At 42.7% G+C, this 26482-nt stretch overlaps 1 protein-coding gene across 15 annotated transcripts in view; it reads right to left on the reverse strand.

The window, feature by feature from the left end:
- Positions 1-26482, reverse strand: part of LOC123757949 (uncharacterized) — a 68758-nt gene that overhangs the window by 22148 nt on the left and 20128 nt on the right. For 6 of the 15 annotated variants that reach the window (XM_045741939.2, XM_045741940.2, XM_045741936.2 and 3 more), the window contains 7 exons: positions 20970-21128; positions 17442-17691; positions 14110-14355; positions 9774-9894; positions 5397-5600; positions 4195-4362; positions 2098-2277 (listed from right to left, as the gene is read on the reverse strand). In XM_045741939.2, the coding sequence (XP_045597895.2) occupies positions 2098-2277; positions 4195-4362; positions 5397-5600; positions 9774-9894; positions 14110-14355; positions 17442-17691; positions 20970-21128 (1328 nt within the window). The remainder of the gene's footprint in view (positions 1-2097; positions 2278-4194; positions 4363-5396; positions 5601-9773; positions 9895-14109; positions 14356-17441; positions 17692-20969; positions 21129-26482) is intronic. The other 9 variants (XM_069338782.1, XM_069338780.1, XM_069338777.1 and 6 more) reach the window with 3 other exon arrangements.

Raw genomic sequence — 26482 nt, forward strand, 5'->3', positions numbered from 1 at the left:
AACAATACCACTTCCAACCCAAAGACAAACAGAAGCCACCTAAACTCCAGCTGGCCCCAATGGCGGGGTAAAAGCCGAGCGGCAAAGACCCCTACGGAAGCAGTTCCCGAAAGTTCTATGGAAAGGAACCCTAGAACCCAAGGGTAGTACTTACAGGGCACCCAGGGAAGAGTACCCTGAGCGCATGCAGCCCCAACACTATTCAAAGAACACCTGGCCACTGTGCCTAAGACACAGCAGAAACACACAACTACGTTGGAATCTGAGGCCAGTCTCAAGGTCTGCCCCGGACAACGTCAGCCAACAAACTGGATGGTTCAGATAGCCGGCATGGGCAGTTCGGGCTCCCTCGCCCATCCCAGGTGGGAGGGGAGGGGTGGCTGCACGGACAGGCGGTACGGCAGTGAGGTATGATGTTTGCTTGTTTCTTTAAGTTGTAGGGCAAGTTCTACCTCCCTATTCAGTTTTGGGTTGTTCTTTCTTACCAAGTGGAGTTTGATTTGTTATGCCTACTTTACTGGATGGCAACCATGGTTGATGGCAGACATGGGATGACCCAACCACATGGGAGTTTCCTCTGAGGGGGGGCCAGGTTCTATCTCGTGGTCCCCGATAGGCCGAACTCCAATTGACTGATGCCCCTAACTAATATAACATATATCAGCCTGATAGCTCCAGGAAGCCATAGGAGCTCCCCACAGAAAAGGAATAATATACAGCTGTCAATTACACTTAAGATAATAGTAAGTAAACCATTTTATTTACCAATTAGCCAGAACTTTGAAAACTGTCACTTTTACTTCATTATACTATTACCCACTATACTATTACATTATACTATTATATATATATTATATATATATATTATATATATATATATTATATATATATATATTATATATATATATTATATATATATATATATTATATATATATATTATATATATATTATATATATATATATATATATATATATATATATTATATATATATATATATATATATATTATATATATATATATATATATATATATATATATATATATATATTATACATATATATATATTATATATATATATATATATTATATATATATATTATACATATATATATTATATATATATATATATATATATATATATATTATATATATATAATATATATATATATATATATATATATATATATATATATATATATATATATATATATATATATATATAAAACTCACAATCATTGCAGGGAATCGAATACACACAACCTGCTGTACCAGGGGAGTTTTTTATCAAATTAAACTTGATCGTATTATTAGTGAACACCAAATTGATATTAAGGTTCTTAAAAACTGGGGAAAGTTTCTCAAATCCCATCGCATAAGGTACCACCAATGAGTTTCTAATTTCTGGTTTCACTTTGGAGACATTATTATAAAACGTACGTTTAGCTTTCCCAAACGAACAATTCAAAAACATCTTAGGGTACTGTAAACTCTTCCCAATTTCATATATTTTAGCTATCTCTTCATCAAAAGACTGCATACCCTCAAAGCTCGAAGAAACATTCCTGAAAATACCGCCTGTTTTAACTTTACTGTGATGATTCGAATAATAATGGATTTTCCACATACAAATGATCAGTGTTTAGTGATCGTCAATTGCATGCATGCATGCATGCATGCATATGCATATGCGTACTGCGCAGAGCGCCCTAAGGCGCTCTGTGCAGTACTGTTTTTTTTAATTAGGCTATATTTAAATGTTTTTAAATGTTTTCATCGCTCTTTGTATTTTGAAATGAATTTGGTTGAGTTTGGAAACATTTTGACATTAACTTTACCTGAACGTTTATAAAAACAACAAAAATGTCATTGACAATTGCACTATGAAGTTTTTGCCAAAATCAGGTGCGCAGTGCTGTGGTTAAACAAATAGTATTAGAAAAACCTATTAACCTCGCACCTTGGACTGGACTAAACTTCCTTTAGTCCAGTCTAAAGTGTGAGGTAAATTTAAAATAAAGGCTGTTAAATTGATTGGTGCAAAGTTAAGAAACTACCACCTGTACACCACCAGATGCAAATTTCCAACAAATCTTACCGTAACTACATGGGTCAAAATAGTATCCACTTTTGTCTGTCATCTTCAGTGATCTTCTTATAACAGCAGCTGTTGAAGGCTTAATATAAATAAAGAAAACAGGAAGTGACCTCCCAAAATGAACAAGAATTTTCACAACACTTTTGATTGGAATGTCAAACGTTACTGAATCGCCAGAACCTGAAAGAAAAAAGTAGACGTGTGAGTAAACATGAAAGTTGTATGTGCTACATCTTCACTGACTACTGTAAGATGGAATTAACTACTGTATCAACAAAATTGATATGCTCTACCTAGTTTTACCTGTGGCTTGTTTCAAAAGTTATTCTGTTCTTTGAGCAGACCTCAACATGAATTCAGATTTATCTGCAAACATCCAGATCATTTAAGCTATTACTGCTTGGTGCTTGCAAGGTTACAGACAAAATTACTGTGTGTTAAAGGAGGCAACCAGATGCTCGCCAGGGGTGATAGTAAACAACCACCATCTTGAACAACAAAAATCCTGCGTACGCCTCAATGACAGGAGGACCGCAATCTGGATAAAGCTACCATTGCAGAGAATGTTCCTGTGCCTCACAATGTTGCTCACACCAACCAACTGCTGACTCACGAATTTCAGGATGAATCGTTTCTAGCAAAGGTCCTTTGTGACAGATTCGTGGCAACTCCCACCAAATAAACAGCCTGTGCAACACCACCAGGACACTCACCGCAGGAGGAATGAATCGTGACGTCATCGTGAGATTTCTCAGGTCATTCGCAGCAATGGTAAGCAATATTACTTTTATTTTCTGTGATCAGGGAACACATTTTAGCAAAAAATGGTTGTCAGCTATTAACAGATGAGTAGACCAGTGGATAAGAAATTCTCCCAATGTTCCAGCAAAATTTCAAACATTTTCTGGCAGGTGGACAGTTCTCTTGTATATATATACAGAGCACCGCTACTTTTCATTGGGATTAACTTACACTTATTATCTCTCTCGACAGTCTCTCCAGCCCCCACAAACCAACAAGAGCCTCTCCAGCCCACACAAACCAACAAGAGCATCTCCAGCCCACACAAACCAACAAGGGCCTCTCCAGTCCACACAAACCAACAAGAGCCTCTCCAGCCCACACAAACCAACAAGAGCATCTCCAGCCCACACAAACCAACAAGGGCATCTCCAGCCCACACAAACCAACAAGGGCCTCTCCAGTCCACACAAACCAACAAGAGCCTCTCCAGCCCCCACAAACCAACAAGAGCCTCTCCAGCCCACACAAACCAACAAGAGCCTCTCCAGCCCACACAAACCAACAAGAGCCTCTCCAGCCCACACAAACCAACAAGGGCCTCTCCAGCCCAAACAAACCAACAAGGGCCTCTCCAGTCCACACAAACCAACAAGGGCCTCTCCAGCCCCCACAAACCAACAAGAGCCTCTCCAGCCCACACAAACCAACAAGAGCCTCTCCAGCCCACACAAACCAAGGCCCATAAAAGTATTACCAGGTCAACTCATCAAGGCATTATCATATACAGTATAGGAATGTACGTTCAAAAAGTTATAAACATGGCAACCAAGATAACTATTCTATGGTACAGCACTTCAACTATTTCAAAATTATTTTAAAACTTATTATTTAATGTTGTTAAATTTAAATTTCATAAACTAATGAGCAATGCAATTTATGAATGAACTGCATATAAAAATTCAACACGTCCTCAGACTAATTCTATTCCATCCAGCGGTCGACCCCCAAGACGCATTCAACAATCTTAACATGCTGTTCATTCAAAACAGGAATTTTCTCAAATATAAATTAACATCGTTATATATTAGCATATTGTGCATATTTAGAGACAGGTTAGGTTAGGTGTCAAGATTCTGTTGGCAATTATTTGTATTTGTAGTACGTGGGTGAAGCATTTACAGCGTTATGATTCGAACAAAAATCGTTAGCAAAGCACTTGTTTCGGAAGTGTTTGGACAACATCAGTTGCAAGTACAGTAGTGTGCAAACCATTTTTCACTCAAACAGGGGGATTGGTGGGTGCATGGACTGGACTTTAGCCTTTGTTTATGAGGACTTTGTTTATTTACGTACCCTCTGTGATTGGAGGAATCTTTATCCTGAGGCCTTGTGGGACAATAAGAACTCTCTCTTTAGGCATAACTTTATAGGAACCCACTCTGATGCTCCGACACTGAAGTGATGTGTAAGGACCCTTCAGAGTACCATCCAACAAACTTTGGAGATCAGGTAAACCTCCACCTGAAATTATAATGAAAAAGTAAATTTAAGTAGCAAACTTACAGTATACAATATTGTTGCAGTAACTACCAGTTTTACTGAAATACAGTTCTGTGTACTCTTGCACAACACAATACGTTTTTTCCAGATGCCAGTTTCAGAAGGTTTTACTTCACTTACAAAATATGATGATATCAGAACTTACAGATGGCAGTTTTCTAGATATCAGTAATGCACATGATATGTTTACGATGTGTTCATGGATGCTTCAGTTTTGGGTTGGGACTCTGTTACTAGTGCTTACCAAGGAACCAAGGATTAGTGGTCTGGATCATCCCTATAGATGCACTACAGTATGGTGCAAGAGTTTGCAGCTGTGTGGCATGCCCAGAAGAGGATTTGACTCCCTATGGGCTCTGTGTTCTGGCTCCACTCTCACTGTTCCCCAGTAGTTCATTGCCTGAACCACTGAGGGGCAGGAAAGGATGGGGAGAGATGCAAGAAGAGAAAGAAGGGCAGGGAAGAGGGGAGAGAAGGGCAGGAGGAATGAGGGTGGGGGAGAGAGAGAGAGGAGAGAAAGATGGAGATGGGAAGTGAAGATGGGGATGTGGGGTAGAGAATAAAAAGAGGAATGGACTGAGGGGTTGGAGATGAGAGATATTATCCTGGGCACTGCTGGAAACCCCTCTTAAGCTATACTATAAATGAGATTATCTGTGTGTCCCAAGTTGGAGGCCAAATGCTTGAGGCTAGCCTCACCCAACTTTGCAGGAACAATGGTTTGAGGAATGGGATGGACATAGGCTGATAATAAGAAGCTAAAGTTAAATGATTAAGCAATATTAGTTATAGACACTAAGGAATAATTAATGTTAATTTCTATAAAAATGTCACCCCCTAACTGACTGCAAATGACTCTGTTCTATGACACAGCTGTCCAAAGCAAACAGACCAACCAAATGGTTTTTGGTAAAAAATGAGTAACCATGTGAGTAAAATGGAAAATATATTCTGAAGTATAAGTAGGGCGCATAAATGATAAAAAATGCACCCACCAGTCACTGCACCACTATTATCCATCTCCTCCATGTCATCAAAGTTTTCCATATCTGGAGTTATAATGGGTTCTTTTTGACTGATGGGCTCTGGTGGTCCAAATGGCTGTGAACCAGACTGAGGAGAGCGAGATCCTCCTGTGTAGGCTGATCCAGATGACCCACCACCATCGTCTTCTTCATCCGAGGACAGTGTCAGGATCACTAAAAATGGCAGAAAACCAGCGTTGAATGTAATGAAACGCCATTTTCTGGGTGAGTCCCAGAGGCTCCCTGGAGCTATCTAGGCTGATAAGGATAGTCCTAACTTTTGGCATCAGTCGATGTGGGTGGAGTTCTAGGCCTACCCGGGCCCACGAGCCAGAACCTGCCCCCCCCCCCCCCTAAGAGGGGCACATGGAGCAATGGCCCATAGAATGCACATGTGGTTTTGGAGCATTTTATATCTGCCGTCAACCGGGACAGGCACCCAGAAAAGTAGGCGCCACAAAACAAACCCCTATTATGGTTAAAAACAACAAAAATAGACAAACGAGTGAACATAACTCCCAATTGAAAACAAGCAAACAAGCATGACCTCACACAAGCTGCGCTGCATGTCTGCGCTGCCCCAGACTCCCATGCCGGCCATCCACCATGCAGTTCCGAGGCTGGATATTAAAAAACTCCCAACTGAAGAGAGGGTGGGTTGCTGGGGAGCCTCTGGGACTCACCCAGAAAATGGGGTTTCATTACATTCAACGCTGGTTTTCTGGGAGGTAACCCCTACGGCTCCCCAGAGCTACTTCACAAAAGACAATACTGTATAAAGAAGAGGACTTACCCGGGAGGCGGTCGGTGCTCCACACCTTAACTCAAAGTCGACACAGGCTGCAGCCGCCGGCCCAAAGCAACACAGGCCCGACTAGGCCCAGGAACATTAACGAGGTAGCATGCAGCCAGGACCCTGTTCAACCGCCAAAAACCCAGCGCCTGAATGTCAGCCCAGGACATGTTACCAAAGATGGCAGCAGGAGAACCAAACTTACAAAAGTCATAGGCACAGGGATAGACCGCAGGCTGGCTAGACTTAATAACCCTGCAGACAATCTGAGAGACCCGAGCCCGTGAACAGGGAAGAAGGGAAACCGGATTAATCTAGAGTGCGTCCCTGGTCACAGAAGCGGCGACACGCAAATAACGGTGGAGGGTCGCAACCGAACACAACACATGATGCACCGCCGGCCTAACCAACCAAGCATCAACAACCCAGGGACCCCTCTGGAAAGCTGAAGTCTCATTCTTCGCCAGAAAAGAAGGTGACGGATGCAAAGAAACAAAACTATCACTCCAACTAAAGAGCAGAAACCCCTGCGCCAGAAGAGAGCATGAAGCTCCCCAACCCGGCCCCCAGAGGCCAATGCCAACAGAAAAAGAGCCTTCAAAAAACAATCCTGAACCAGATGGACTACAACAATCCGAGGAGAAGAGAGAAAGGAGAGCACTCTATCCAAAGGTCAAGACGGCTCAGGCGTCGCATGAGCAGGCCAGAGGTGAAACGCACGAGATAGCTTGCGAAAAGGCGCAGAAGTAACATCTATACTGAAAGCCAGCTGAAGCTGCTTTCCCCCAGCGCCGCACGATATGAGGAGACAGTATTCGGCGTAAGATGACGGTCCTGGAACAACCAAGAGAAAAAGGACACCACCACCCAAACTTAAAGCAAAGCACAACGACGAAGAGTCAAAGAGAACCGGAAGGACCACCAGGAAACTTCATACTGCTGCCGAGACGAAGCCCGCAGATGGGACACCATCAATAAGGCCACCTGATCACCATACAGATGGTGATAAACCCCGCATCAAAAACACCAAAAGCGAAGACTCGAGAAGAAGATCGAACCAGTCTCGTAGTGGACCGGGCCGATCTTCTGAAAGAGGCAGAGCCGTAGAAAAACCTCTGGGTTCGGACACTGGGCAAGCAGCGCCTGAAACCATGGCTGGGCCGGCCACCACGGGGCTAAAATGACTTACCCACCCCTGGCAAGTCTCCAAGCGAGCCAGGACCTGGAGCAACAGCTGAACCGGGACAAAAGATGTACAGGAAGCACCACCTTGACCAGTCCTGCTCGAAGGCGTCGATCCCGACTGCCTCATGGTCGGGAAAGGGTGCCACACATACCGGAAGACGCCTCAACCAAGCCGACGCTAAGAGGTCCACCTCCGAACGCCTGGCAGAAACAACTGAACACAGGCACAGCACAAGAAGAATCTGGAGCTGGAGCCACAATGACCAAGCCTTATCCCATCATCCAAGGAACTGCAGGGTGGCCTTCCCCCTCCCGGGAAGGGGGAAGCTGCACAGACATGCGGCGCGGCTCGGGTGACGTCATGCTTGTTTGCTTGTTTTCAATTGAGGAGTTGTCCACTCATTTGTCTATTTTTGTTGTTTTTAATCAGAATAGAGGTTTGTTTTGTGGCGCCTACCTTTCTGGGTGCCTGTCCCGGTCAATGGCAGATACAGAATGCTCCAAAATCACATGTGCATTCTATGGGCCATTGCTACTCGTGCCTCTCTGAGGGGGCCAGGTTCTGGCTCGTGGTCCCCGGTATGCCTAGAACTCCATCCACATCGACTGATGCCAAAAGTTAGGACTATCCTTATTAGCCTGGATAGCTCCGGGGAGCCATAGGGGCTCCCCCCAGAATTTTTTTTTAATAAACTAGACAAGCTATTTGTATAAAGGTTTTGTGTTCAATAACCTCTGTAAACAGAATTCTTTACTCATTAACCCTTAAACTGCGCATGGCGTATATATACGCCCTGAGTAACATGTCCCATGGTGCGCATGGCGTATATATACGCCATAGGGTGCCAGGCCTGATTCAAATGGCCCGCGGCTACACGGGGTTCACAGTAGCTTCCTCAGGGCTCTTGTAAACAGATGCCATTTAAAAAAAAAATCGTGGGCAATATTCTCAGGTGTGAGAGGCACAGTACTGTTGGAGCAACCAAGGCCGGCGCACGCAGCATGAGCGAACAGCATTGATGTTCAGCTTGTGACCACAGCATCGCCGAAAAATGTCAAAATAAATATATAATTGTTATTATTTAGCGATGACAATATTACAGATGACCAATGACTGTGATATAAATAACCAGGGTTGTGATAATAGCAGGATTGTTGTAATAATTAGCGCTGTGGGAGGAGTGATGCTGAGATGGAGGGAGACAGCATCGTTTACTGACTGTGTGGCTAGCTGTTATTGTTTGCATTCACCATACCAGGTCAGTGGTTCTCTATGGTGAACACAAATGTAGATACTTATATATAATGTGTGTATTAGTGTAATAACAGCAAAAGGATTATGCTGGGAGGAGCCATATGGGTGACGGAGGTGACGTCGTCTGCATGATTTGTCTAGCTGTTTAGAGGGTGGCCACTATGCTCTTTGGGCGCACTACAAGCTTAGGTGCACAGTTACGGTGCATAAAACATGTAGATATTTATATATAATATGTGTATATAGGGTAATAACACTGCAAAGGTATTGTTGGGGGAGAAAGTTTAGTGCGTGTGACCTTGAAAGAGTGAGGGAGCCGCCAGCCGCCATCTGTGTATAGCGACGACTCTTAGTGCCTGAACTAACTATATCAGCTTAGCTGTACAGTTGTGGTGAACAAAATATATACATACTTATATATAACGTCTGTATATAGTGTAATAACACCACGAATGGTATTGTTGGGGGAGAAAGTTTAGTGCGTGTGTTGAGGGAGTGGCAGCGAGTGGCTGGCTGGTGTGTGGCGGTAACTCCTCGTTGCTTTTCGACTCTCAATACCAACTTAGTGGTTCGTTATGGTGACCAAAACATGCCAATACTTATATATAACCTGTATATAGAGTGTAATAGCAGCAAAACTATTTGTTTATTGTTTTATAAACATAATAATTGAATCACTAATATGCACATCATACTTTTGAGTATAGCGATTATTAACCACTTTTATTATATAAATATATTACAATACACACTATTGAATAATATTACTGCAAAAAAACTAAGAAAAAATCAATCGGAGACATTGAAACAATTACGTAATAATATCTTCGTGGCAACTCTCATCTGTCAACGCGGGTGACGCTGACCGGGTCTGACGACCGCTCTGTCAACGCCCACTTTTTGCCAGACTTCCTCGGTCAATTGCGCCCAAAATATGTCACCTACGATTTTTTTATATTTTTTCCGTGCTCAGGGGACACAAATTAACATGTTTAGAAGACGAAAAAAAATTTTGAATTTTTTTTTTCTTGCGCACAGGGGTGTAAATGTCCCAAGGACCCCTGAGCAGTGTAAGGGTTAAATTAATTTTATGCAGAAGACACAAAGAACTTACCAGGCTCTTCATAAGTCTTGCCTCTTCCTCTACCTCGTCCTTTAGACTTCTGGGGAGCAGGTGGTGTTGATTTTTTCTCCACTCCTTTTCTTGCCCCACCTCCTGTCTTTCCATAGAATTCCTGTTTAGAATGCAAGTCATAAATGACTCACACAAACCCTTGAATAGGGGCTTCAAATTTAACAAAATTATAAATTAAGTGCAAGGTCTACAGTGCATATACATCTACAATTGTGCAGTAGAAAAAATTAACGGGTCAAAATCTGTTCTAGGAAATAGATTTTTTGGTAAACTGGCAAGGCAGAGCTGGTGAACTAATGTAGGGTTACATATATGGCAGAAAATAATAAAAAGAAACAAAAAAGTTATATAAGAGCCCAATGCCACATAAACACCCACTGGACAGTTCCATGCACCAATTAACAAGACACTTTCAAAAATTCTTTAATAAATATCATTCAAGTAACTTTCCTTCCATCGAAAGTGATGCTTTTTAATCATTTTAACAGTCTCTGTGGTGTAGTGGTAAGACACTCGCCTGGCGTTCCGCGAGCACTTTGTCATGAGTTCGTATCCTGGTCGGGGAGGATTTACGGGGCACAAATCCTTAACTGTAGCCTCTGTTTAACGCAACAGTAAAATGTGTACTTGGTTGTAATAACGATTCTTCGCGGCGGGGATCGTATTCCAGGGACCTGCCCGAAACGCTACGCATACTAGTGGCTGTACAAGAATGTAACAACTCTTGTATATATATCTCAAAAAAAAAAAAAAAAAAAAAAAAAAAAAAAAAAAAAAAAAAGCATATTTATGAAGGCTTGTACATGTAAATGCAGACCATTGAGTGTAAAGAAACAAGCCTTTCTGGACTTGCCTCTGTAGTTCCCCTAGCTTACATTTTGGCAGTAACTTATCGGACTAGACACTCAGGATATTTCTCCTTCCCCCCTCATTCTACACAGGCAATAAAGGTCTCCCTCTATATTTTCTAGCACTGCTATCCTGTCTGTCTTGAAAAGGGATGCGATGACCGAGCAGTATTTTCTTAAGATGGCACCAGTGATCTGAATACTGTACTACAATTACTGGTGGAGCATAGACTTGTTTTCAATGTTGTCATTACTGTATCCACACCATCATTTTCCCTGCTGTCAGATGAATTTCCTATTTTTTCCATAGCCCATTGAAAAGCTGTTAAAATCAGTTTACATTTTTGTTTGTCTTTGCCCGAGGCAATTTTCATTCAAGTTTTTACCATCTTCCACAAAAGAAAACACAAAACCTAGTATGTTCTATAAGAAAGGGGAAGACTAATGGTTTGTACATGAGCATAATTCCAGTACTGAGGTTTTGTTTCCTACTGTAATACCTAATATCTCGACCACATTATTTGATGATCTTAATGTTGTGAGTAATTGCATCTCTAACATACATGCTCCATGCACCCATTTTACTCTACCACATCTGTAGACACTATAATTTGGAATCAAAACCTATGTAATCTCTTAATATGGATTTTGGTGAATGTTCCAAATAATACATTTGCCTCTGTGAAGCCATTTATGAAAGTGGAGTTCATTTATTTTGTTTTTTATCTTTGTTTTAGGTCTTGTATGCTGATAAAGACAACGTGGATTACCCCTATATCAGTGCAGTGAATCATGCACTATGTGAGGATATGTAATGCTATGATGAGCTGTACTGTGAGATGAGCAAACTTTGCAATCAAGCACGAAACATTTCCTAGGCTAACCTGTAAGAACCCAACCATTAAGCCTACAATCTCTCCAACACCGTCCACAAGTAGCGAGTGTCAGGTCAAGCAGTACAGGATCAAGGTTGACACTCCTAGTTTTTCACAAGGTAAATTTGGTTAGTACTGTACTTTAAAATATTACTAAGTGACAATTTTTTAAGAAATATTACTTGAACATTGGGAATGGTTGGTATGAATAGGAATGAAAAGAAAGCAGGGGAATGAAGGTGGGAGGGAGAGAGTGCTTCTTTGGTAGTTCTAACTTTAAATAATGGTACATACTGTACTTATATGTATTTGCATTAATATTTACAAGGAAGTAAAATGGATTTGTCACCAACTTTGCAGGAAACTGAAAACCATTACTGATATTGCTACTGGCCACTATCCCTACCTGCTACCAGATGACAGCATAGGCTTTGTAAACAAAGGGTGGGTGGATATCCCTCCAATTTCATCCCTATACAACCATGGAAAGGTATAGATTTGTTGAGTTAATGAGAGGACAATCCCGGGGTCTCTCAGCTGAGTGGATAGTGCTTGGGGGTCGTAGTTCTAATGGCCCGGGTTCAATTCCCAGCAGAGGTGGAAACAAATGAGCAGAGATTCTTTAGCCCTGATGGGTGAAAGAAAGCCCCAGAAGCCCTCTCTGGAAGCCAGAGAATCAGACTTCCCCGGGCTTAAGCTTCCTGCTGAAGAAAAGGTAGCAGATGGAAAACAAGCAAATTGCCATCAAAACTCCACAAACATGAAGGTCATCATAAGTCATAGTGGAGAAAGGAGCCCTGAGAGTGGCTAACTGCTGCAGGACAGACTCATGATAAAGCCTAAACCATGGTACAGGGATTGAAGAATAAAAAACAGACTGCGAGTGCAAATAAGCCAGAAAACATCCATTAAGTACATAATATGCTCTAAACATGATATTTACGTTTGTGACAACATGCCAAATTTACCATAGTTTTTCGCTTGTATTGGAGTCTTCATTCATTTTGAAATGTATAAGCCACAAGAGAAGCAATTTTCAATCACACAACATTAATAGTAACCTCACTAGAATAAATTACTGTTTGAAGAAGTTTGTTCAATCTGACTGTGTGCATAGAAATAAAGCAGCAGTTGGCAGTCACTTTGGAATTCCAAGTACTGTTTGGAGAAGGTTGAGTGTAGATGAATGTACGTCCTTAAGTTAACACTTTTGTTGCCCTAGTGGGCGACCCGCAGTGCACCTCAAGGTAGCCTGAGCGGTGCGAGTGAACTCGCCACCACCACCCACAAATGTTTATACTCTTTGGCTTTTTGACCTTAATTTTCATGCCAAGTTGTTCAATTTGGTATCAAATTGTTTGCAATAAAATACTCTAAAAGAATATGTGGATATAAGAACATACAAGTCTCACTTTCCTATACTTTAGACCCACCGCGCACAACAAGGTAGGCCGAGCGTTACCCAAGAGCTCACCACACTAATGTTTATTCTCTTTTCAGCTTTCTGACCTTAATTTTCGTGCTACGTCATTCAATTTGAAATCAAATTGTTCGCAATAGAATGCTGTAAAGGGATATTTGCATATAAGAACATACAAGGCTCACTTTACTATACTTTCAACGAAAACTCAATAACTTTTTCCTCATACGTGTTTCTTTCAATGCTTTTGTCATGGATTGGCTCTGTTCTTGATCAGTATCCATCTGGAAGTTAATTTGAGGTGCTTATAAAGCCGGTAACAATAAATACCCTAAATAAAATAACCAGAATGAGGAAACTTTTCGACTTGAGGGAAGGCCGAGGGAGGTCACGAGAACAATGAGCCTCCAGCCTTGGTGAGCACCCACACGGCAGGTCAGGATGCCACATGGGGTATACAGAGAATGGGGTAGAAAAATGGACCTGTTTTAAAATGGCATGCATTTTAAAACAGGTCCCATAGTATTTGGACAATAAATGGAAGCTCTACAAATTTTAAAATTATTGACGCCGATTGTGGTATACGTCATCCCGCATACTCCGTATTTTGGTTCTGTGACGGAATATGCGGCATCAAGCAGCAAAAGTGAGAAAATAAGTTAAGTGAGAAAATTGGTTGGAGCCATGAAGATTTGAACCTGCATTTGGGAGTAGGTACTCCCAAGTGTATCTACTGAGGTCATTTAGGGCTCGACTGAAAATTCTTCAGTCTTCCTTTCCCCTCTGTATGCCCAATGAGAGAAATTAAGATCCATACTGTCAAGAATGAGAGGACAACACTGTCCCTGGGTAGAGTCTTAATCTTTGAGGAAAATGGCTAAGGTGGTTACATAGGGGTTAAAAGTTTGCTAAAGATCAAAGTTTGATCTATACAACTATAAAAATAACTATAAAAACAACTATACCAACTACTAGCAATTAAAAGCAACCTTGTGCATGCAAATCTACTGTGCAATTACTTAACTTTAAAGTAAAATTGGAACAACATTTTCTGGTCAACTTAACTGGGATCTGACTAAAAAAACAAATAATAATTTAAGTATAAACTCGTATCTTAATTACCTTTGAATAATAGTTTGCTTTCAACAAATTAAAATAATCCAGGCAATTACCTGTTTTGACACTTGTGGCAAATTTGCAAGCCCTCTGTTAGAAATAGCCACAGAGTCATTAGTGGAAGTCTTGGTGGCGGTTGTGGTGGTGGTGGTTGTGGTGGTAGTAGTGGGTGCAGAGGAAAGGGTTCGCACATGGTTGGGTAACCTGTGATTGCATCTTTGGCAACGATTTAGGTCCTCGCTGAGAATGCCACAGTTGGTACAAACTGCTATACGGCCAGCAATGTATCGAGGCTTATCAGTCTGCAAGTTGAAAATGCCAATTTTTACAAAGCATTTATTGTAAATAACACAGTAGTCAAATATATCGTATAATTGCAAAAAACCAGCGTTGAATGTAATGAAATGCCATTTTCTGGGTGAGTCCCGGAGGCTCCCCGGAGCTTACTAGGCTGATATGCTAATGTCAGACTTTGGCATCAGTCATGTGTATGGAGTTCTTTGGGCCTACCGGAGACCACGATCCAGAACCTGGCCCCATCTAGAGGGGCAAGGAAAGCAATGGCCTATAGAAACCCCCTGTGTGGTTGGAAGCATTCTATGTCTGTCATCGATCGGATTAGGCACCCAGAAAGGTAAGCGTTCACAAACAAACCCCAATTCTGGTGAAAATTGCAACCAAAAGCCGAACAAGTGGATAGAACTCCTCTTACAAAAACGAGCAAACTAGTATGATGTCACCCATCGTCGTGCCGTCGTCTGCGCAGCTCCCCCCTCCCTGGGAGGGGTAAGGGGGAGCCCCTGACCCCCCATGCCGGTGATCCACACCCCAGTTCTGAGGCTGGAGGTCAAAAACATGCGAAAAAAACGCCGACCGGAGAAAGGGAGGGAGGGATGCCAGGGAGCCTCCGGCAATCACCCAGAAAATGGCATTTCATTACATTCAATGCTGGTTTTCTGGGGGGAGCCCCTATGGCTCCCCAGAGCTAACTATCCACAAAGGAAAGAACAGGGACATATCCGGATTGCGGTTGCCGCTCACTCCTCAACTCGAAGTCGAGACAACCGGCTGCATCCGCCGACCCAAAGCGACAAAGGCTCGACTGGGCCCAGGAACATTAACAAGGTAACGAACAGCTCCAAAATCTTCACGCCCGAATGCCAGCCCAAGACATGTTACCAAAGACGGCGGCAAGAGACACGAACTTGCAAACGTCATGGGCATGGGGAAAGACCGCAGGCTGGCTAGCCTTAATAACCCTGTGGACGACTCAGGGGGGTTGGGGGGGAACCCCACTCCTTGTAACAGTAAACCCCGCTCGGAGGGTAGAAAAACCCAGGCGGGGTCCAGAGGGGCCCAAGGCCCCCAACTCAACCTCTCCCCAACCCCAAGGTCCTCCCCAGCTGGACCCGGAGCCGAGTCCTCCCCCCAAGCACCGACCCCACCAGACAAGGCCGTTGCAACCGAAGAAGCCGGAAAGAAGGGGGCTCACTGGTCAGACCCGAAGGCTTCGGCTGGTGGAGGAGACTCGAATGCCTCCGTCGCCACACCGGAAGGGGCATTCCCTGAGGCTGCCCCGAGTCTCAAGACCAACTAACCTCTGCCCCGACTCCAAAACCCTCAGACGTTTCAGGTCCGGAAGCAGGGGAGGGGGACCAGAACGAACAGAAAGGGAAGAACGAGGAGGTGCGGACTGAACCAGGGTGGAAGAGACCCCACCCCCAAGTCAGATAAGCAAAACGGGGCAGCCACAGGGCATCCGGGTGAGCAACCAACCTAGCACATTGCAGCAACCGAATCCTAGCATGCAACGCCTGCGCTGCCTGTACCCGAAGATGATCATCCACAGATTGGGTAAATTTAGTCACTAACAAGCAGTAAAACTCACAGAACTCTGGGTCAAAAGTGTCACCGACCCAACAGGCAGCATGACGGAGGCAAAAACAGTGAGGGTCACCCACATACAAGAGGACTGAGCAACCCTCAAACTCGCATGAAGCGAGGGGGGGACTCCGGGGTCACATCCATCGGACCCACGCTACCCCTAGGGGATTCCCAGGGTCCTGAGCGTTTACTTGAAGAGGACTCAAGCTCAGGTAAGCCCAGGCAGGGTACTACTAACCGGCGCTCAAAACTACCAAACAACTGTCTACAGCTGAACCCCAGGGACGTGTACACTCACAGGGGACCTAACAGGGGGGCACCACCGAGCATCAGGATTAGGCCAAACAACAGTGGTAAGTAGGACAGAACCCCCTACCCAGGCAAAAAGAAAAAGAAAAACAAAACCCCGCAAGAGGACAACGTACCCCAAGGAACAAAGCTGGCCGCTGTGATAGGTGACAACAAGCTGCGCACCACCCTGCGCCCCTCACCAGTGCAAAACTGCCTCTTACTCTAAGGTAAACTAGGGAGACAAAACACCAAAGTACCCAAAGGGCGGCCAAAAAAACGAGCAATTAACGGACCGCAGAGGCAGATCCCAAGGAACTTGTGGAAGGTAGCCCCCAAGAACCAAGGGCAGTACTCACAGGGCACCTAGGGAAGGTAACCCTAGGCGCATGCAGCCCGTGTACTGAAGAGGAACTCCTGGCTCATGCACCCCTGGAGAACAGACGCCACACACAAAGCACAGCTTGTAAAAGTCTGCAGCCAGAGCACACAACCGCTGCCTATAGCATCAGCCTCAAGAACTGGGGGTGTGGATCGCCGATGTGGGGGGGTCTGGGGCTCCCCCTTACTCCTCCAGGAGAGGGGGGAGCTGCGCAGACAACGGCGCGGCGACGGGTAACATCATACTAGTTTGCTCATTTTTGTTTGAGGAGTTCTATCCACTCGTTCAGCTTTTGGTTGCAATTTTCCCCAGAATCAGGGTTTGTTTTGGAACTTTCTTGGTACCTAACTCGTCGATGGCAGACATAGAATGCTTCCAACCACACGGGGGTTTCTATAGGCCATTGCTCCCCTTGCCTCTCTAGAGGGGGCCAGGTTCTGGCTTGTGGTTCCCAGTAGGCCCAAAGAACCCCATAGACATGACTGATGTCAAAGTCTGATATTAGCATATCAGCCTAGTAAGCTCCGGGGAGCCGTAGGGGTTCCCACCAGAAAAATATTATAATGGTCAAGCAAATCAATATAATTAACATATGCAAAAGATATCAAAGTTATGGTAAAATGGTTCACCTTATTCCTAAGAACCGCTTTGTGAAAAAGTAAGTTCTAAGGCAAATAATTAGCAGTAAGGCTTTTCCTACAAAGCCATATTCTTTTTCACAGCTTGAATAACCTAAATTCTGATTATTTTTCTGAAGATAATTTAAATAATCTAAAAAATAAATGCATTATATCACTGCAGAACCCAAAACAGGAAGTCACTAGATTCACATACTGGATCTTTCTCCTTTTGTTCTGCCGACACTGTTGAATGGACAGATTGTTCTTGGAGTGGAGATGCGGAAGGTGGGTTTGTGGAAGAAACGGCAGTGGAGGAAGGTGGTAAGGTGGACATCGCAGATGAAGACTGTACATTTGTTCCCGCTGTTCCTGCCAATACCACTCCATCTTCCTGCTTAACAGTTAAAACTGTATTGCTTCCTGCTGTCGATTTGCTTAAGTGTGATGCCCTGTGTAATAAGGAGCTGAAGTAAATCCACAATATTAATAAACTTGAGCAAATATGCACACTTGCATTAAATCAATAATATAAATTAAAGCACCATGAAAGAAAATAAGATATACTTTACTTCAAGTTTACTTCAAGTTAGAACATTCCTGTTCTAACATTCCTGTTCTAACATTCCTTATATGAATTCCAATCAAAATCTATTATCACTTAGCACAGATACATTTAAAATAGTGTGACTAGACAACATTCTAATTTTTAACCTATGAGCATCTTTACACTATTTCCTAACATTCATATCAGTATCAGCTAATAATAAAATATTATATCATTAAAGTAAAATAAATCTAAATATATTGCCCTTATACTTTATTATTAGCTACTTTAAATACATAAACCCAAATATTACTGAAAACCAACCATATATATATATATATATATGGTTGTGATAAACATATATATATGTTTTGTGATATTTTGAAGGTGACAAACAGAACACAAGAGGGGCAAAGAAAACTAAACATGATTCAGAAGTTAAAATGAAAAACAAAGTGTTTGCTTACTTTACTGGGTGTAGGAGTGTGAGCTGGCACTAGGGCCCTACCATCTAACTACTGGTTACCTGGCGTGTGAATTAGTGCCGACATTCTATTGATTTGTCGTATCTGTTCTTAAAACTGTGTATAAAGTCATTTCCTCCACCACTACACCCAGTTTCTTTCACTTAGCTACCACCATAGCTATACAAAAACACTTAATTCGTTTTTGTACATTTATAGCTGGGAAAGTTTACACAAACTTACAGTAAATTATTTACTTAAGTCGTAATAACTAATTATAAACTACATACTCAAGATTTAGATTTAGGAATACTCTTCCATCTTTCCAACTAATCAGTCCTTTCAATTTCCCTCATTTGCCCCTCAAATGAACTGCATTTCTGTGAAAAATGACTCTCCCTGTTCAAGTCATTTATTTCACCCTGTATTCAGTATGTTGCAAATCTATCATCTCTGTTTTCCTAACATTAATTACAGGGAACAGAATCGGTATTTAGGCCCACCCTACTAGCATGCTTGAATTTCTTTGTTAATAGCAATTGTCACAAGTGCACCTTGAAGCTTTGTAAGGGCATCCATAACTTCTTTAAATACATTTCACTTAACACCTGCATTGGAGAACTAACTTTGTAATGAAAGGGCAACATGGATTCGAAAAGGGAAAATTGTGCCTGATAAACTATTAAGTTCTATGACAATTACTAAAATAATACTGGAAAATCGTAGCTGGGTAGACTATTTTCCTAAATTGCCAAAACATCAATATAGGCTGGTGTACGAGATGAAAAAGCAGGCCGAGATAATTGGGAAAACTTTAAACTGGGAAAGGTCTACCTGAATGAGAGAACGCAAAGAGTGACAGTCAGAGGTGTTCCAAACTAGAGGAACGTAATAAGTTGGGGCCCACAAGACTCAGTCCTGGGACTGCTACTTATCCTAACTAATGTGGACAACCTATCATTAGAGGGAGTGATCTCATAAATATCAATGTATGCAGATGATGAAATGTAAAGCTGACGAGTCATGTAAAAACACAGGACAACTTCAGAAAGTTACAGAAGTATCTTGACAAAGTCCACGAGTAGGCAAATAAATAATTGCTGGAATTTAATCTCAACAAGAATATGGCAATGAGGATGAGATAGGGAGAAAGGAAACTAGGAGTTAGCTACACCATAAAGAGAAGGCAACCATAAGAATTGGCATGAGAGAAAACTTTCAAAGTTGATATGATTCCAACACTAACACCAGAAATTGTTTAATTCAACTTAATTCATATTAGAAATATATATCAGGATCCTTCCAGGCAATCTATACAGAATTTTTAGACCAATATTAGAATATGCACAAACAGCATGGAATCCACACCTTGTTAAGCATAAAACCGTGCCTGTAAGACAATGATCCCCAGCAAGAGCTCAGCGTAAGGCTGTTGGCACATAAAGTGAAACAGTAAGGAGGATGGCCAACTAGAACCATGGGTACTCCACACTGCTACTTGGTAGTAGCCAGGAAAGTTGAGTTAGACGTAGCTGCATGTTCCAACTTTTCGCAGTGTGTTCAATTTTCATATCCTTTTTGAAGAAATTCTGCTGATTTTGTTATGAAGTTTGACTTGCTGACTAATTTCCCCCAGTCCTGTCTCCTAGTAAGATTGAGAAAATTTCAACACCCTAATGTTCGGAGGTAGCCCTGTGGAGTCTGTGGCTAAAGCTCTGGAAAGCTGCAAGGAGGCCAGCACAGAGAACCTTCTTATGAAAAAACAAGAAAGCTGGGCTACCAGTGTAACTAAATTTTGGTAATTTCAAATCATACCCTAGTTTTCTCAATGCTCCCACTTTCTGTTCGTGTAGTCTAATGTATATGTAGAAGTTTCAAATTGTTCTGACCACAGTGGAAAGTATGTTGGAATGTGCAGACACCATAAATAAGTATACAGTTAAATTTACCCCATTTGCTGAAAAGATCGATAATACAGAATACAAGTACAGTACAGATGCTTTTTTCTTTTTTACAATCTTGGTACAGAGGATCACTTGGTTTGCGAACCGCTTGGGGACGAGACCCGTCGGTTAATGTGTCAGTTCGTAAACGAGAAATGGAGGAAAACGAAGAGAAAAAATAATACTAAAAAATCTAAGGGAAACAATCGACAGGTTCATAGCATGCGATTCATAGTTCAATGCGTGTATTTGGAGCAGACATAGTGCATGGATGTTCCTTGATTGTGCAGATATGTAAAACAAAGTCCCAGAATGAACACTCCAACCTCGTGACAAATCAAAACAATGGGAACAATAGGCCGTGAATCTGCAACGTCACAAGGTAGAAAGCACTCTAAGAGTGGTGGCGCCCGACACAGTCAGTGGGCCATCTCCCATACCACCAGGGCTGGTGAGACGCTTGGCGGACTGCTTCCTTACCCGAACTTAGTTCATGTAGCGTGACTCCCCAACCCCAATCGGGAAACTGGAACTTTCGGATAACTCAAATTCACAAACCAAGTGGCGGTCTGTATCTCTTATTTTTATTTCTTATTTTTTCAAGAGAAATGATCCTGTGTTCATCTGTACTATGCCAGTTCTTGTGAGAACAAAACCTCTGATTGCCTTTAGTCTGAAACCTCACTACCTTTCAATTCTTATTTAATAGATGTTCAGTATGATACCAGACTTTTTACCTAGACCTTCAGATTTTAAAAATAATTAGTGTATGGACATATGGGTTAACTTACACTGCAGTTGTCATGGTGGACAAAGCAGAATTGGGAGTGTGTTGGGCAACGGTTGTTGAAATAGTATGACCAATAGGAACTACTGCCAACACTTTCTTGCCATCAGGACGCTGCACATAGTAGTACTGCTGATTCAGGGCATTGTTTGTCGACACGGGTCTAAGAGAAAAAAAAAAAAATTTACATTTCTCTAGTGATTATTTCAAAGAGTTTTCTTTAAAAAAATAGGGCACCAAGTGATATAAATGTCCCTTTATGAGCAACATCTTGTTAAGCTACCAGAAGTTGGACCCATAAAAAACCAACGTTGAATGTAATGAAACACCATTTTCTGGACGGGACCCGGAGGCACCCCGGAACTATCTAGGCTGATATGGATATACTGTATTAGATTTCTGGCATCAATGTAATTACCTAAGTGCAGTTACAGGATGAGAGCTGCGCTCGTGGTGTCCCATCTTCCCAGCACTATCATAAAACGTTTTGAAATTACTGACGGTTTTGGCCCCCACCACCTTCTCACCTATCTTGTTCCAACCGTCTACCACTCTGTTTACACAAGTGAATTTTCTTATATTTCTCCAGCAGCTTTGTTTCGTCAGTTTAAGTCTATGACTTCTCGTTCTTGAAGTTCTGGGTCTCAGGAATTCTTCCCTATCAATTTTATAGATTCCTGTTACTATTTTGTACGTAGTGATTATATCGCCTCTTTTTCTTCAATCTTTTAGTTTTTGCATATTTAATGTCTTTAACCTCTCCTCGTAGCCCTTATTCTTGAGTTCTGGGAGCCACTTAGTGGCATGTCTTTGCACCTTTTCCAGTATGCTGATGTGCTTCTTAAGATATGGGGATCAAACAACCTCTGCATATTCCAGCTTTGGTCTAACAAAAATCGTGAACAATTTCTTTAGTATTTCTCCATCCATGTATTTAAAAGCAATTCTGAAGTTAGAAAGTGTAGCATAGGCTCCTCGCACAATGTTCTTAATGTGGTCCTCAGGTGACCACATTATCTATCTAGAACCTACCTAGATGGTTCTATCTAGAACCACCCCTAGATCCCTTTCTTCATCAGAATTCTTTAAAGATTTCTCACAAAATTTATAGGTTGTGTAGGGTCTATGTTCTCCAATTTCACAATCCATAATATGGCATTTATTCACATTAAATTCCATTTGCCAAGTGGTGTTCCACATACTTATTTTATCAAGGTCTTCTTGAAAGGCATGACAATCATCTAGGTTTCTTATCTTCCCTATTATCTTGGCATCATCGGCAAACATGTTCACATAATTCTGTATTCCATCTAGTAGATCGTTTATGTAGACAATAAACATCACCGGTGCAAGAACTGAACCCTGTGGTACTCCACTTGTAACATTCCTCCAGTCTGATACATTGCCTCTGATTACTGCCCTCATTTTTCTTCCATGTTAGAAGCTTACCTTGTAACAGGGGGTGTGGGGAAATAGCCATCTTGCCCATTATTCCACCCCCCCCCCCAGTTAACTAACGAGGCCGGGGGAAACAGCTCTCTCTAGTCCGTTATCCCGTCCCCAGTTAGCTAACTATTCTAGAGCACTCCTAGAGTTCCTAAGGCAACCTCTCTCGTTCAACACCTTGTAACCTAGGTATTTGACTACCTAGGTGCTAAGACTACAAGACGCCGTAACTAGATCAGTTACCCGAAACCCTAGAGAGAACTCTAGAATACCTATTCACTGCCACAAACGTATAAGAGAAAACGAAAGGAAAGAAATGAATAGTGAAGTAATTAGTGAGGGTTTGGGGTGAGAGGTAGGGAGGTGGGAGGAGCGAGGAGGGTCATTAGTTGAAAGTGAGAGTTTAGAGAGGGGTGGAGGGAGAGAAGTAGATAGGTAGAAGTAGAAGAGTAGATAGTAGAAGTAGAAGAGTAGATAGTAGAAGTAGAAGAGTAGATAGTAGAAGACGAAATGCTGCCACCATCCATTCATGATCATTACATACAAGACAAGGAATGGAACTTGTCTGTATCACAAAATTCTCAAAAGATGTTATCAAGGTCATTATTAGTATGTCCCATCTTTCATGTACTCAGTAAAATCAGGGAACCAATAATCCCAGAGGCTTTCTCACCTCAACTCAACTCTAGGGGACACAAAGGCAATTTAAATAATAAATTCAATTATATTTCACATACTAAGTATCATAATTTAAGCAATGTTCAAGATCTATATATGTAAAGTGAGTCATCCTCCAAGAATCTGAGAACACTACAACTGACTGCCCCTGATCATCACACAACACTTGTAAAACACGACCAAGTCACCTTAATGTTCAACTCACCAAGTGTCTGCCTATAGCTGGATTGAGGGAGGGGGGGGGGGGTCTGTAGTGGACAGAGACTGTCTCGCCCTGCCGGCCGACAGCCTCCCTGCTAGGGCCGTCTTCTCTGCTCTGCTGACTGCCGTTCTTCTCTGTCGTTAATGCTCTCGAATCGATAACTCTCCGAGTATATATTGGGGAACCTAGTAGCTAACTCCGCCCACAAGTAGATAGCCTCCGGCTCTCTACCAAGCCACTCCTTAAACGTCGGCATGTTTGAAGGCTACCAGGCTCCAATTATAAGATTAGTAGAAGTAAGGTGAAATTCGCATGATCTGACCTCAGGTCACTTGGGGGTCATTAACTCTTAGAGGTGTGAAACTCAGGGCGACCAAGCTGGCGCCTTCTCAAATTCCTGTCTGTGACTCATGTACTCTATGTATGTATTAAATACAACTAAACCAAACACTTTTACAGTGTTACAACCTGTCACCCCTCCAAAATGTTCGTTTCCTGAACAACTTCGAATGTGGAACTCTTGTTAAAAGCCTTTTTTTAGGTCCAGATAGATGCAGTCAACCCAACCATCTCTTTCCTGTAAAATCTCTGTGGTTCGATCATAGAAACTGAGTAAATTCGTTACAAAGGATCTTCCAGATCGAAAACCATGCTGTCTGTTTGATATATCATTTTTCTTCAGGTGTTCTACCCATTTAATTATTTATATAAAATATCATCAAGTTTTGTCTCCGTGAGTGCTACAATGTCTGGTGTCTGCAGCTATTACATCACTAACTCCAGTATCTTTGATCTCACTCCATTTATGTTGGTGTATGCAATTTTCAGGAACATGTTTCCCCTCTCCTTATTCTTCACTACCCCTTTCTCTAGTGATTTTGTTGGTTTGCCTTTTTGTATCATTTTACTGGTCTGCCTACTCGTATCACTTTGTAGAAAAAAAAAATTGATTTCTTCTTCGTTCCTGCCCTCATTTAGATGTTTTGCCTCGACGAAGTTCAGTTTTAGCTTCTCTCTCTGTCTTCTTTTGAAAGATCTTGTCTTAACGACCATACTTTCCCTTCCTCATCACTTTGTAATTTTCTAGCATTCCTTAGCACTTCTTCCATATGATTGGGACCGTTTAGGGTGATCCTCAAAGGTCGATCTTTCCCTTTTATATACTTTCCAAATGTGCATGGAGTTCTAGGCCTACCGGAGACTACGAGCCAGAACCTAGCACCCCTCAGAGAGGCACGAGGAGCAATGGTCTATAGAAACCTCTATATGGTTGGGAGCATTCTATGTCTGCCATCGATCGGGTCAGGCATCCAAAAAGGTAAGCTCCCCAAAACAAACCCCAATTCTGGTGAAAACATTGCTAAAAAGAGCCTAACAAGTGGACAGAACTCCCCAAATGAAAACAAGCAAACTAGCATGATGTCACCACGTTCCCGCGCCGCTGTCTGCGCAACCAACCAACCTGTCTGCGCACCAGGACCAAAAGAGCAGAAACCTCTGCACCGGAGGAGAGCATGAAGTTCCCAACCTGACCCTCAGAGGCCAATGCCAACAAAAAAAAGAACTTGGAGAAACAACCCAGAACTGAAGTGGCCACTACAAACCGAGGAGAAGAGAAAAAAAAAGAGAGCACCCGGATAACGACCAGGACGGCTCAAGCGGCGCATGAGCCGCCTCCTCTCGCGTTGCAGCAACCTGAACCTAGCATGCAACGCTGAAGCTGCCTGCACCCGCATATGATCATCAGTAGATTGGGTGAACTGGAGTACATACAAGCAACAACACTCGCACTCCTCTGGATTGAAAGTGTCATCGACCCAACAGGCAGTATGGCGGAGGCACAACTGATGATTGTTACTCTGAGACAAGGGGACAGAGCAACCTTCCGACTCGCACGAAGTGAGAGGGGGCCCAGGGGTTGCATCCATTGGACCACAGAGCCCCCGCAAGGTTTCCCAGGGCCCTTAGTCGTGGTATTCCACTAAGGGAAACCCAAGCAGGGTACTGCTAGCCGGCACCCCAAACTACGTGTACCAAGCAAACTGCTAAAGCTGAACCCCCGAGATGTGTACACTTGCGGGGGCCTAGCGGAGGACCAATAACAATAGGGTCTGACAAACCAAGTGACAGACCCCCCACCAGGCAGCTAAACAAAAAGAAAAAGAAAAATCCCACAAGAGGACAATGTACCCAAGCGGAACAGAGCCGGCCACTATGTAAGGTGATAACTAGCAGCACGGTACCCTGCGCCCCTACCAGTGACAAAAACTACCCCCTACCCAGAGAAACAGGGGGAACATAGAAACCCCCTGACTCCAAGGGCAGTCAATTTCCGAGCAGCAAAGGACACAGCGGAGGTAGATCCCAAGGTGACTTGTGGAAGGTGGCCCCAAGCCCCAAGGGCAGTACTTACAGGAAACCTAGGGAAGGAAACCCTAGGCGCTTGCAGCCCGAGTACTGAAGAAATTACTTTTGGTTCCCACACCAACCGTAGAGACAGCACGACACCACAAGGAACATAACTGAAGCAATTTTCTGGAGCCAGAGGCACACAAACTTACCAGTATCACATACTTTGCTTGTTTTCATTTGAGGAGTTCTGTCCACTTGTTCGGCTCTTTTTATCAATGTTTTTACCAGAATGGGGTTTGTTTTGGGGTGCTTACCTTTCTGGGTGCCTGACCCGGTCGATGGCAGACATAGAATGCTCCCAACCACACAGGGAGTTTCTATAGCCACTGCTCCTAGTGCCTCTCTGAGGTGGCCAGGTTCTGGCTCAAGGTCCCCGGTAGGCCTAGAACTCCATGCACATTGACTAATGTCAGAAATCTAATATATCCATATCAGCCTGGATAGCTCTGGGGAATTGATGGAGCTCCCCTCAGAAAAACCTTAAAGTACATCAAGTAATGAGTGACAGCCTCAGCAGTACAAATAACTTTATAGTGTCATGTTCCCCTTTTAAAATGGGTGTGGGGAAGGAGGCAATGGTTGTTATGCATAAGCACTTCAAATCATACAAAACCCTTAACAAACAATACTTGCAAATAAAAAAAATTAAAAAATTAACATTTTTTAAACTACTACATACCCAATAATCAACAGCAACAACTGCTACCAGGTGACAGCACAACTCACCCCTTGAAGCTCACATGCAGGATTCTTGAATACTAATACTGTACTAACAGAAA

Source organism: Procambarus clarkii, chromosome 40 (genome assembly GCF_040958095.1).
Source record: "Procambarus clarkii isolate CNS0578487 chromosome 40, FALCON_Pclarkii_2.0, whole genome shotgun sequence".
In the NCBI taxonomy this organism is placed as follows: domain Eukaryota; kingdom Metazoa; phylum Arthropoda; class Malacostraca; order Decapoda; family Cambaridae; genus Procambarus; species Procambarus clarkii.